Source organism: Lepidochelys kempii, chromosome 1 (genome assembly GCF_965140265.1).
Source record: "Lepidochelys kempii isolate rLepKem1 chromosome 1, rLepKem1.hap2, whole genome shotgun sequence".
Taxonomy (NCBI): domain Eukaryota; kingdom Metazoa; phylum Chordata; order Testudines; family Cheloniidae; genus Lepidochelys; species Lepidochelys kempii.
Genome location: NC_133256.1, coordinates 13,114,033 through 13,127,384, shown reverse-complemented (window position 1 = coordinate 13,127,384; position 13,352 = coordinate 13,114,033). Strand labels below are relative to the sequence as shown.

Sequence of the window (13,352 nt, the reverse complement as noted above, 5' to 3'; positions counted from 1 at the left end):
TTCAGAGTAACAGCCGTGTTAGTCTATATTCGCAAAAAGAAAAGGAGTATTTGTGGCACCTTAGAGACTAACCAATTTATTTGAGCATAAGCTTTCGTGAGCTACAGCATCCGATGAAGTGAACTGTAGCTCACGAAAGCTTATGCTCAAATAAATTGGTTAGTCTCTAAGGTGCCACAAGTCCTCCTACTCTCTGTGACATTGCACTCCATAATGTTTTATGGAAATATACTTATGAGTGTGAATGTGATGTAACTGGAATATGCTTTATGCAAAAGGTCTCTTGTAAGGTATCATTATAAAGCTTAAAGAAAAGGAGTATTCAGTGGATCCACTGAATGCATCCGATGAAGTGAGCTGTAGCTCACGAAAGCTTATGCTCAAATAAATTGGTTAGTCTCTAAGGTGCCACAAGTACTCCTTTTCTTTTTGCGGAACAGACTAACACGGCTGCTACTCTGAAACCTGTCATTATAAAGTTTATAATCTACTGAGTATGTTCATCCTATTTGTATGAATGTATCATTCTTGTATCTGAAACTAGGTATATGAAAGGTTTCAGAGTAGCAGCCGTGTTAGTCTGTATCCGCAAAAAGAAAAGGAGGACTTGTGGCACTTTAGAGACTAACAAATTTATAACTCTGAGGTTCTACTGTAATTATGCAAAGTATGGGCCATTAATGGTGGTTTGGAAGCTTGATGGCTCCCATTGACTAGGACAATTGGTTGGTTTGTTTACTTGCAAACCTTCCTGGGTGCGTGCGGGCCAGCCCTGGAAGAATGAAAGCTGGGGTCTCACAGAACATGTGAACATGTCACCTGATACTAGAATCCATCTTAAACCTGGTGCTTTTCCATTTAGAAGGAGGGGTAGGGACGCAGAGAGACAAAAGATTCCTGCCTTGTGCCAAAGCTATAAAAGGGGGTGGAACAGAACAAAGGGGTCTGCCAGTCATGAGTAAACCCCTAGTTACCACCTAAGCTGGAACTAACAAGGACTATACCGGGGAAAGGATTGGGCCCAGACTAGGAAGGAGTCTAGTCTGTGAAAGAAGCTTATTGGAACATTTCTGAGGGTGAGATTTTACTTGTAATCAGTTTCTTAATGTATTAGGCTTAGACTTGCATGTTTTTGCTTTATTTTGCTTGGTGACTTACTTTGTTCTGTCTGTTATTACTTGGAACCACTTAAATCCTACTTTTTATACTTAATAAAATAACTTTTGTTTATTAATTAACCCAGAATAAGTGATTCATACCTGGGGGAGCAAACAGTTGTGCATATCTCTCTAGCAGTGTTATAGAGGATGGATAATTTATGAGTTTACCCATTATAAGCTTTATACAGAGTAAAATGGATCTATTTGGGGTTTGGATCCCATTGGGAACTGGGTGTCTGAGTGCTGGAGATAGGTGACCCTCTGAACAGTTTTTGGTTAAAGTCTGCAGCTCTGGGGGCGTGGACCAGACCTAGGTCTGTGTTGCAGCAGGCTAGCATGTCTGGCTCAACAAGGCAGGGTTCTGGAGTCCCAAGCTGGCAGGGAAAACGAGCTCAGAGGTAATTCCAGCACATCAGGTGACAGTCCCAAGGGGGTCTCTGTGACTGAAACCATCACACTCTCCCTTTAAGAAAGAGTTTAGGATTAAACACTATGTGTACATAGCACCATTCACGATTGACTCTCTGGGCCAGATTCTCTCGTCTGGTATGTTGGTGCAGCCCTGTTGAAATCAGTAGGATTGCACTGGCGGAAGAGAGAAGGGAGCATGGTCTTGTCGTCTCACAGAGTTTGTTTTCAAAGGATTAGGGTTAAGGTTAGGGTTACCTAATATGAGGGAAACAGTCGCAGTGTCTGTAATGATCCATTTCATCAGGGTGTTGCGAGACCTGGTTAATGAATGTTAACAAAGTGCTTGGGAATCCTTCGTTCCCTGTACAGTTACAACATGGTGTGATGAAATGTGGATAACGTGCCAAGCTGTGAACATTTCCAAACTATCCAGACCTAACACACAGCAGGTGCTGCCTCAGCTGGGATCTCAAACCCTTTGAAATTCACCCTGCCCTTTATAAAGGGCCTCGTCTCTTTCATGTCAGTGGGATACAGCATTCAGTGATGGCCACAGGTCTCTTTGTTACACAAGGCCATGCTGTGATGCTGAGAATCTGAACCTCCTAGTAAATTATATGTAGTTCAGGGAGGGGGAAAAAACCCAGTGTGAGTACAGGAACCAGCACCAGATTAAGAGATAAAACAGCATACATTTATCTGTCAAAATTATGTTAAAAAATTATAGCAATTTACACAGATGAGATTATGAATAAACATTCTTTTTTCAATGCCTGTTCTCAGCTCATTGGTGACTGCTTTGAGCTATCCCTTGGGGAGGTGCTCCTATCTGTTACCTTGGTCTGAATGCTGAGTAACTCTGGGTATGTCTACACGGCAGTCAGGAGGTGCGACTGCAGCACGTGTCGACGTACCTGGGCGAAGGCCACTCAGGTGTGTATCCAGGGTCTGGGCGGGCAGGGCTAGCCCGTGTAGCCACTGCTGTTGCTGCAGCATAACTGCTATTGTTACTCCATAAGCAGTTATACTGCTAGCTAGATCAAAGCCAAGTTGGGTATGTATACGTGTGTTGCAATCGCCCTATCTGATTGCAGTGCAGACATAACCTCTGTTGAAGCCAAACAGGCAATCTACCCGTGAAAGGCTCAATAGCCCATACTGATGCTGCGGGCATTGACCTCTGCTTCTTTGAGCCTGAACTTGTTCACGGCTAACCTGTGAAAACAACACCCATCTAGACTTAAATGCAAGGGAGGGTCTTAATAGTTTACTACTGTCTGGAAATAGCAGGGTGATTTAATAAAGCTGATGTAAGTCTTAAGGCTGGATTGGAAATAGGAGTTTTACTAAAGGGGACTTTTAATATTGCTGTGATTTTTATTTGACAATCTCTTACCAAGTGATCATGACACTATAGAGTGTGGGAAACTGGAGAAAGTACCATACGGTACTAGTGGAAACTAGAGATGGGCCTAAATTCAAACTCTGGATCTAAACGCACACAAATGTTGGGGAAACAGGCCCCAAATCTGTAGCTGGCCCCTAGCTTTATAGAGGGCAGGATCCAAACCTGAGGTTCTGAACGCTCCAGATGGTGGAGAAATGTGGAGCTGAACTTTCAGGCCCATCCCCAGAATAAACAAATGGGTTGGCCTGGTTTATATAAATTCAAGATGCCTGTCCTCTGGGACATTGTATTTCGTTTTATGCTCCTCAAAGAGTTTGCACAGTTCCTCAATGTACGTCTGATGTAATCGATCGACTTCTTCTTGGGATGGGTTGTGCTTCTTCTCCACCTTAATTGGCTTCCCAACTGGAAAACAAATGCACAAACATTAGGAAAGACTACATCCTATGTGCCAGGGTATCCAGATGCTGCCCTCATCTTTAATCCCAAGCTGTGGCCCCTGGAGGCTCTAGGTTCAAGTATGCAATGTTCCATTTGAACAGAATTGTAGTTAGGGATCAAGATGGAATATTGTACGCTATGGACTTGTATTTGGGAGGTGGTGGGCCTAGCTGATAGGGCATTGAACTACAACTCAGGAACTAGACCTGGGTTCTAGTTCCAGCTCTGCTGGGTAACCTTGGGCAAGTCTGCTCACCACTCTGTGCCTCAGTTTTCCCCATCTGTAAAATGGGGATAATGATACTGACCTTCCTTTGTAAAGTGCTTTGAGATCTGTGGATGAAGAGTGCTAGATAAGAGCTAGGTAACGTTATCTGTGGGTACCATGAGACACAAAGGCAGGCTGTCACCATTTGAGATAAATGAGATATGGTATTGGGGCTCCTGGCAAGCTGCCCTTGCAGCCCTCACTGTCACTAGGATTTGGCACCTCTAGAGTAACCTCTTGTTTTAAAACACAGAGAAAAGATCTCAGTGAAGCCACAAGCTGCCACCGGAATTTTGGCTCTTGCCCAGGGAAGAGCCGTGGGAGCACTGTGGCTATCACCAAAAAAGCCTCCCCCCTTAATCGTAAGCTGAATTTATCTACAAAGCCATTCACAGAGCCCCAGGAGCTAGGCGTGAGGCCTGGGGAGCATGTCTACACTGCAGTGAAACACCTGCCGCTGGCCAATGGCCACTGACTCACGCTGGTGGGGCTCAGGTTGTAGGGCTAAAAAACTGCAGTATAGATGTATGAGATGAGGCTGCAGTCAGGACTTGGGACCTCGCGACAGGGGAGGTTCCAAGAGCCCCAGTTCAAGCCTGAGTCTGAAGGTCTACCCTGCAATTTTATAACCCCCCAGCCCCAGTCCCACCAGCCTGAGCCAGCAGACACGGGCCAGCGGCCAGTCTTTTATTGCACTGGAGGCATATCCACAGAGGTCAACATTTTCAAAATACACTTGTAATTTTGGTTGCTTCCACTTCTGGGCGCCCACCTGGAGAGGCACCTTAAAGGGGCCTGATTTTCAGAAAGTGCTATTCGCCCACCCTCTGAAAACCTTCACAGGGTTTGAAACTGATTTTGAAACACCTCAAAGGTATTTTGGCCCCTAACTTCCATTACAGTCAATGAAAGATGTAGATGGGGCCTAAGAGACTCTAGCAATAAGAACAAATGTCCTTCCTCCCCAAGAAGCAATTTACAGTGGGACAGGCTGCCTCTTTATCAGGCAGGAAGGCCTTGAGGTTATCTGTTGTCCTTCTGAACTTCACTCTAATTGTGTTTGTCAGGCTGCAATGGGTTCCTATTGTTTCAAGTTGCTGTCCATCTCTCTAATTAAAGGTCCTGAAGACGCAGGTGTGAGGGCAAGTAAAGCCATTGAGAAGTTCCAAACAAGCTGTAAAACAATTAGGAGTAATTGTAGGCTGTCAAACCCAATCAGCATGGTCAGCCTTGGTCTTTAATTAGACTAACAAATGCGGGCTGTGCTCAGTGGGTCAAATCCACTGTTGGTGAAAGCAGGTGCGATTCCATTGAAACCACTGAGCTCCACTGAAATCTAGCCACACGTGGACTGGCATGCTAGGAACCGCCTTTCTCTGTAGTTTGTTCATTTAACCAGCTCTTTCAGCTGCTTCTTTAAATCTAGTGCTGCTCCTTTTAAACACTCCGTAGGGCTGCAGATTTGTTCAGTCTCTGATCTGCTTGTGGAACTGGCTGGAGGATGCAGAAACAATCAAATCTACTTAGTGTGATGCAAAGTCTCAGGTCAGAGCTGAACCAAAGCAACCTGGTCCCTATGTACACCATAAAAGGGGCTCCCTGTAGCCCCCATCCCTATGCTGTAGCCCAGCCCATCCTTGCGGGAGGCAGAAGGTTTCTGAGCTCAGATCAATGGGGCAGTTCACACTTCTTAGAGCTATTGTTTCAGGCTGTCTGCAGACTCAGGCAGACATCCATTATAGTTGGGTCACCTTTTCAAGCTTTTCTGTGCATCCAGGAGCAGGTGCCCTAGACATATGCCTGAAACGAGCCATGGCTTAGCTTGTGCAAGCTGGCAGCAAATCCTTAACTCCACCCTGGAGCCAGGAGAAAGCAGGGGCAGGAATTGTATGTCTCTGAGTAACAACGCCCCTTGGGGGGCTGCTTTGGGATTGATGTAGCGTAAGCACTATCCCTGGCACAGGGCTAGGTCCAAAGGCACCGTCTTGCCCTAGGTGCCTGTCACCATCTCCAAGCGCAATCACAGCACCCTGTGACCGGGACAAACTTACCCACGGTGAAGATGGGCCGTCGATATGGGAGCAGCCCGAAGCTGTACTGGAACACGCCCCGGGCGTGGAACAGGGGGAGGGAGATGCCCATGATTTGCTGAAGTCGGTGCTGCGTTCGCCTCAGCCAGGAGCCCTTTGGGTTGTCGACCTGGTCAAAGAGCTCGTTCTCTCCGAAGGAAAACACGGGGACGAGTGGAGCCCTGCAGAGGCAGAACGGGGACACGGCAGGCAGCAGGCCAGCAGACAGGGCACGCAAAAGGAGGCTCTTTCTGTGCATGGCCAGAAGCCAGCAGAGCTCTGCACTCTGCACGAATGCTCGCTCTGCCGTTGGGCAGGAGACAAGGTGAAGGCACCGCCACCTGCCCCTCTGGAAGAGCAGCGTCTGCAGCGCCCACGCGAGGGCTCTGTGGCTCATAGTGCCGGGGGAGTGGCGTGGCTCGGCTAGCCTACCCCTGTCCATCAAAGGAGTCTCTATCTTGCTCAGAGCAAGCAGGCTCCCCCTTCCCGCGGATGGGCAGGGCTGTCTAGGGCGTGGTTTTATGAACACAGTGCCGGCCTTGAGCATGAGCAAAGCCAATGGCCACTCGTGCCAAAGCCCACTGAAGTAAATGGAGAGACTCCCACTGGCGTCAACAGGCTTTGGAGCTGGCCGGTAGAGGCACCCCAACCAGCGTCAGTCCTGGTGCTCTCAGGCCAGCCCCGGCTCTCCTTCCGGCTGTGGGACTGGAAGGGGAATGGCCCAGCCAGCAGGCTGTCCTCCCCTCCTCTGGCCTAGTGGCCTTATTCCCCTGCCTCCCCTCCTGTTGCTGTGGTGTCGGCGTGAGGGCAGCGACAGGGCTCCCAGCATTACCCGTGCTCTATGGCCAGCCGAATGAACCCCTTGCGGTTTTTCAGCAGTAGGGTGAAGGCTCCGGGCCGTGCGTCCAGGGCCTCCTGGGCCCCTCCCACTGCTATGGCCAGCACGTTCCCGCCTCCCCGCCTCCTCAGTACGTACGAAGCGCTGTCTTTGTCGGAGGGGACGAGGCCTGGGTGGGGCAGAGACAAGAAGAGACACTTGACATGAAGAGCCTCCATTACCATGGTCAGTCATTCATACATCACTACTTGTACAGCTCCGCTACGGTGCTTGAAGGTGCTTCCTCCTCTCTTCTATAGTGCCAGAAGTTGATCCAGCCCTTTCCAGCCCTCCAAACCCCAACTGGGGGACAGGCACAGGGTGAGCTGGTCCTTTTTAGGGAATCTGGGCTCAGCCTCACTCTGTGACAGTGACCCAACGTGTGGGGCCCATGCAGGAGACTGAACAAGCGTGGGATTTATCCCTCTCTTTGTTAGGTCGGGGTCAGGGTTCTGTATCGCTGATGTCAGTAATTTCTCAACAACAGATTTGCATGGAATGTGGGTGACTTTGGGGCTGAAATGAGTGGTGTCCCTGAAAATGAGGTCCCTTGGAGAGGTAAGTCCTGTTCCCTGCCTTGAAAAGTCTCCAGTCTAAATAAGACAAGGCAAGACCTATGGCCCCCTTTCTGCAGAGGGCAGGTCCGGGGTTACTAATGGGAAGAAGTAAGGGGCAGCGACTGCCTGGGGAGATTTTAAGAAGGGATTTGGAGGTGAGAGGTATTTGACAGATTTGGTCAAAGAGACTGCTCCTGGTGCAGGAGGCATCATGGTGGAAAACAACAGTACGTATGTGATTATTAGCATCTGGAGACCAGGCAGCAGCAGACAAAGGAATAGGTTAAAAAGCAGAACCGTAACTAGGGTGGGACGAGTGGGGTAGCCGCCCAGGGTGCCAAGCTGCGGGGGAGGGGGGCATGAGGAAAAAACCCGTGCAGGGGCGCAAATATGTTTGCTTGCCCCAGGTGCTACAATGCCAAGTTATGGCTCTGCTAAACAGCTGCTATTGAGAAGCACGGGAGCTGTTGTGGCCTTTTGCCAAGAGGCCAGCCCTGAACCATTCCATCCTCTCTCTGCCACTGACTCACAAAGAGACTTTGGGCAACTCACTTGGGCTGGGATTTTCGGAGTTAGGTGCCCAACTCGATTGAATATTACTGGGATTTGAGTGTCTAACTCTCACTGGCCACTGTGGAAATCGTACCTAGTAGCTCTCTGGCTCCATTTCCCCATCTCGTCCTTCATAAAGTGCCGCGCGTGCTCAGCTGGAAAGTGCTGTGCATCATGCCATGGCGCGGCTGCTCGCTCAGTTCCCACCCCAAAACCTTGTTGCGCTTTCTGCCAGCTCATGTGCAATGGGCACTTTCGGGTGCCAGGGGCACAGCAGAAGCTGCTGCTCCAGCACTTTGAAAGCGCTGCTGCAACGGGTGTAAAGGGTCTGGGCAAGCACCCAGGAACTGATCCCGCAAAGCACTTACACAGGTGCTCACCTTTGTGTGCAAATAGTGCCACGGACTTCAGTGAGACCATTCGCGTGCCTAGAGCAAAGCGGATGCTTCCGGCTTTACTGGACCGGGACCTAAAGCCTCGCTGATTTAATAATAAACAGCAACAGGGGCAGCATTTTGGAGGAGGAAAGGACAGAGGTGGGTTGGCGTGCAGTTCCTATTGACATCAATGGGAGTTTGGCCACTGACTTCAATGGGAGCAGGATTGGGCTCCCATGGGTGACCTGGTGGGATGACAAACCCCATCTTCACCTGTGGAGCCAATGAAAACGGTGCCAGCCCTGGTGAGCCCACTGGGTTTCTGCCTCCCTCTTATGTCTCTTTAAACAGTGGAGATGCAGCTGTGACTCGGCCAGCATTCTATTCTGCCTCTGCCACTGACTCACCGAGAGACTTTGGGCAAGACACTTAGGCTGGGATTTTCAAAGGAACCTAAGAAACATCCACTGAATCTTACTGGGATTTGAGTATCTAACTCTCATTGGCTCAGGTGGAAATCGTACCTATTAGCTCCCTGACTCAGTTTCCCCATCTATTCAATAACACTTAACCTTCTTCGAAAAGTGCTGGGGGTGCTCAGATGGAAAGTGCGATGTATTATTTTCATCTGCTTATTTTTTCTCACTGCCTGTTTCTTCTCCAGTCTCCAGGATTCTATCTCTGTCTGTGGGTACGTCTACACTGCCAAACAAGCCAGTGAGTCTCAGAGCCCAGTTTAACTGATGGGCTTGCAAGGGTCATGCTGCAGGGCTAAAAACAGACACTCTCCCCCCCCGCCCCAGGTTTCAGAGCCGTGCTCCAGCCCAAGTGGGAACATCTACACTGCTATTTTTTTGCCCTGTAGTGAGCACCGGAGTCAGATGAGACTTGCTGTTGCAGGGTGTTTTTTGCAGGGTAGATGTACCCTGTGTGACCTGTGGACTGGCAGCTCCATCTGTAGCACAATGGTTTGTTATTTGCATCGTGTTTCCCTGCAACAGCAGCAGGGTCTAAGTCCAGAGGACGTTTTTTCTCCCTCTTCCATAGTAAGAGCAAGTTCTCGCCTGGATGCGATTTGAACATGAAATAATTGAATTCTCCACCCAGCATGTGGGGGATTTAGCTCTGCCAGTGAGCAGCACTCGCCCTTTGAAATCAGCGGCGGCGGTGAAGCTATGTCCTCAGCTTTGAGCGTGTTTGGGGTTGCATCAGGGTGTGTTGGCTTTTCTTTAACCATTTCATGTAACGAGCAATGCATGAACAGAGGCAGGGTGGTCTCGTAGCTGAGACACTAGGCCAGGACCCAACAGATGGGGGTTCAAATCCTTGTTCTGCCACAGATTCCCTGTGTGACCGTGGGCGAGTCACTTAGCCTGGCTGTTCTTCTGCTCCTACTTATTTATGTATAAATTATATACATGTACTACTGTACTAATATACTGTGTAAATTATAAAACATACACAAAAATAGAAATTAAAAAATGATGAGATAAAGATGAAATAAACAATATTTTTAAAATATTTTTTAATTTTATTTATTAACAGTACAAAAACTTTTTTTGCTCTCACTAAAATCTTATTAATAATAATTTTTGTTTTAGTGAGAGCAATGTGATGGAATATGCTTTATTATTTTTGAAAATCTTGGTTTAACACTTTGTGATACAGCGGGCGCTCAGGGTGGGGTGGGGGGTCTAGGAGGGAGTTAGGGTGTGGGAGGCCGCTCAGGGTGGGGGTGCGGGAGGAGGCTCAGGGCTGGGGCAGGCAGGAGGTGCAGAGCACTGACCTGGGGCAGCTCCTGTTTGGTGCAGGGGGTGTGCAGGTGGCTGTGCGCAGGGCAGCACCACCCCCATGGCCACGATTCTGGGAGCTGCCCCCCAAGCAGGCAGGGCCACCCGGAACGCAGGGGCTTTAGGGGCTTCAGGGCCCTGGGCTAAGGGGGCCCCGGGGCCCTGGCCTGCAGCTCTAAAGCCCTTTTTGGAATGCGGCCCTGAGAGCACAGGCCGGAGGACTCAGGAGGAGCAGGGGCAGCCGTGCAGCCAGTGGCTGGAGAGAAGCAGAGAGAAGCACTGTATGTAAGGGAGCAGTATGACTGCTCAGAGCTCCGGTACGAAACTGCAGAAAAACCTGAGTGTCTCTGGATTAAGTTTGGAAGTGTGAGCAACAAGAGTGATGTAGTGGTGGGAGTCTGCTATAGATCACCGGACCAGGGGGATGAGGTGGATGAGGCTTTCTTCCGGCAACTCGCAGAAGCTACTAGATCGCACGCCCTGGTTCTCATGGGTGACTTTAATTTTCCTGATATCTGCTGGGAGAGCAATACAGCGGTGCATAGACAATCCAGGAAAGCGTAGGGGACAATTTGGAAAGCGTAGGGGACAATTTCCTGGTGCAAGTGCTAGAGGAGCCAACTAGGGGGAGAGCTTTTCTTGACCTGCTGCTCACAAACAGGGAAGAATTAGTAGGGGAAGCAAAAGTGGATGGGAATCTGGGAGGCAGTGACCATGAGTTGGTTGAGTTCAGGATCCTGACACAGGGAAGAAAGGTAAGCAGCAGGATACGGACCCTGGACTTCAGGAAAGCAGACTTCGACTCCCTCAGGGAACGGATGGGTAGGATCCCCTGGGGGACTAACATGAAGGGGAAAGGAGTCCAGGAGAGCTGGCTGTATTTCAAGGAATCCCTGTTGAGGTTACAGGGACAAACCATCCCGATGTGTCGAAAGAATAGTAAATATGGCAGGCGACCAGCTTGGCTTAACGGTGAAATCCTAGCGGATCTTAAACATAAAAAAGAAGCTTACAAGAAGTGGAAGGTTGGACATATGACCAGGGAAGAGTATAAAATATTGCTCGGGCATGTAGGAATGAAATCAGGAGGACCAAATCACACCTGGAGCTGCAGCTAGCAAGAGATGTCAAGAGTAACAAGAAGGGTTTCTTCAGGTATGTTGGCAACAAGAAGAAAGCCAAGGAAAGTGTGGGCCCCTTAATGAATGAGGGAGGCAACCTAGTGACAGAGGATGTGGAAAAAGCTAATGTACTCAATACTTTTTTTGCCTCTGTCTTCACGAACAAGGTCAGCTCCCAGACTGCTGTGCTGGGCATCACAACATGGGGAATAGATGGCCAGCCCTCTGTGGAGAAAGAGGTGGTTAGGCACTATTTAGAAAAGCTGGACGTGCAAAAGTCCATGGGGCCGGACGAGTTGCATCCGAGAGTGCTAAAGGAATTGTCGGCTGTGATTGCAGAGCCATTGGCCATTATCTTTGAAAACTCGTGGAGAACGGGGGAAGTCCCGGATGACTGGAAAAAGGCTAATGTAGTGCCAATCTTTAAAAAAGGGAAGGAGGAGGATCCTGGGAACTACAGGCCAGTTAGCCTCACCTCAGTCCCTGGAAAAATAATGGAGCAAGTTCTCAAAGAATCAATCCTGAAGCACTTACATGAGAGAAAAGTGATTAGGAACAGTCAGCATGGATTCACCAAGGGAAGGTCATGCCTGACTAATCTAATCACCTTCTGTGATGAGATTACTGGTTCTGTGGATGAAGGGAAAGCAGTGGATGTATTGTTTCTTGACTTTAGCAAAGCTTTTGACACGGTCTCCCACAGTATTCTTGTCAGCAAGTTAAAGAAGTATGGGCTGGATGAATGCACTATAAGGTGGGTAGAAAGTTGGCTAGATTGTCGGGCTCAACGGGTAGTGATCAATGGCTCCATGTCTAGTTGGCAGCCGGTGTCAAGTGGAGTGCCCCAGGGGTCGGTCCTGGGGCCGGTTTTGTTCAATATCTTCATAAATGATCTGGAGGATGGTGTGGATTGCACTCTCAGCAAATTTGCGGATGATACTAAACTGGGAGGAGTGGTAGATATGCTGGAGGGCAGGGATAAGATACAGAGGGACCTAGACAAATTGGAGGATTGGGCCAAAAGAAATCTGATGAGGTTCAATAAGGATAAGTGCAAGGTCCTGCACTTAGGACGGAAGAATCCAATGCACAGCTACAGACTAGGGACCGAATGGCTAGGCAGCAGTTCTGCGGAAAAGGACCTAGGGGTGACAGTGGACGAGAAGCTGGATATGAGTCAGCAGTGTGCCCTTGTTGCCAAGAGGGCCAATGGCATTTTGGGATGTATAAGTAGGGGCATAGCGAGCAGATCGAGGGATGTGATCATTCCCCTCTATTCGACATTGGTGAGGCCTCATCTGGAGTACTGTGTCTAGTTTTGGGCCCCACACTACAAGAAGGGTGTGGATAAATTGGAGAGAGTCCAGCGAAGGGCAACAAAAATGATTAGGGGTCTGGAACACATGACTTATGAGGAGAGGCTGAGGGAACTGGGATTGTTTAGTCTGCAGAAGAGAAGAATGAGGGGGGATTTGATAGCTGCTTTCAACTACCTGAGAGGTGGTTCCAGAGAGGATGGTTCTAGACTATTCTCAGTGGTAGAAGAGGACAGGACAAGGAGTAATGGTCTCAAGTTGCAGTGGGAGAGGTTTAGGTTGGATATTAGGAAAAACTTTTTCACTAGGAGGGTGGTGAAACACTGGAATGCATTACCTAGGGAGGTGGTAGAATCTCCTTCCTTAGAAGTTTTTAAGGTCAGGCTTGACAAAGCCCTGGCTGGAATGATTTAATTGGGGATTGGTCCTGCTTTGAGCAGGGGGTTGGACTAGATGACCTCCTGAGGTCCCTTCCAACCCTGATATTCTATGATTCTATGATTTCCCCTTCAAAGTGCCGCTTCTTTCCGGTCGCTGGCTGTGCGGCTGCCCCTGCTCCTCCACGGGCCGGAGGACTCAGGGCCGCCCCCCCTTTTTTCCCCTCGGGCGGTGCTCCTCCTGCCACGCCGCCCTTTTGCTCCAGTGGCGCTCCTCCTGCTGCGCCCTGCCATCGATCGTTCTGTGCACCCCCTGGGGTGCGCGCACCCCACTTTGGAGACCACTGGTTTAGACTGTAAGCTCCGCAGAGCAGGGACCGTCTTGCATGATGTGGTTGTACAGCACCCAACACAATGGGGCCCTGATCTTGACTGAGGCCTCTCAGTGCTTCTACAACCGAGGTAATAAATAAGGATAAAAATTTAAACTGAGAAAGTAGGGAGAGGAGAGAAGGAAGGACAGAGCATTTAAAGGGTGGATTGTACCTGTTCAAAGCTTTTCTTCTGGGTCCCCTCCACTCCTTGACTGCGTCCATGCTTATGGCAAAGAACATATGAACCCAAACAA

At 49.2% G+C, this 13,352-nt stretch overlaps 1 protein-coding gene across 2 annotated transcripts in view; it reads right to left on the bottom strand.

The window, feature by feature from the left end:
• Positions 1-2,243: 2,243 nt before the first annotated feature.
• MOGAT2 (monoacylglycerol O-acyltransferase 2) overlaps positions 2,244-13,352 on the bottom strand; it is a 49,747-nt gene continuing 38,638 nt past the window's right edge. For both annotated transcript variants that reach the window (XM_073335025.1, XM_073335032.1), the window contains 3 exons: positions 6,590-6,764; positions 5,740-5,939; positions 2,244-3,384 (listed from right to left, as the gene is read on the bottom strand). In XM_073335025.1, coding sequence (XP_073191126.1) covers positions 3,230-3,384; positions 5,740-5,939; positions 6,590-6,764 — 530 coding nt within the window. In that variant the 3' untranslated portion in view covers positions 2,244-3,229. The remainder of the gene's footprint in view (positions 3,385-5,739; positions 5,940-6,589; positions 6,765-13,352) is intronic.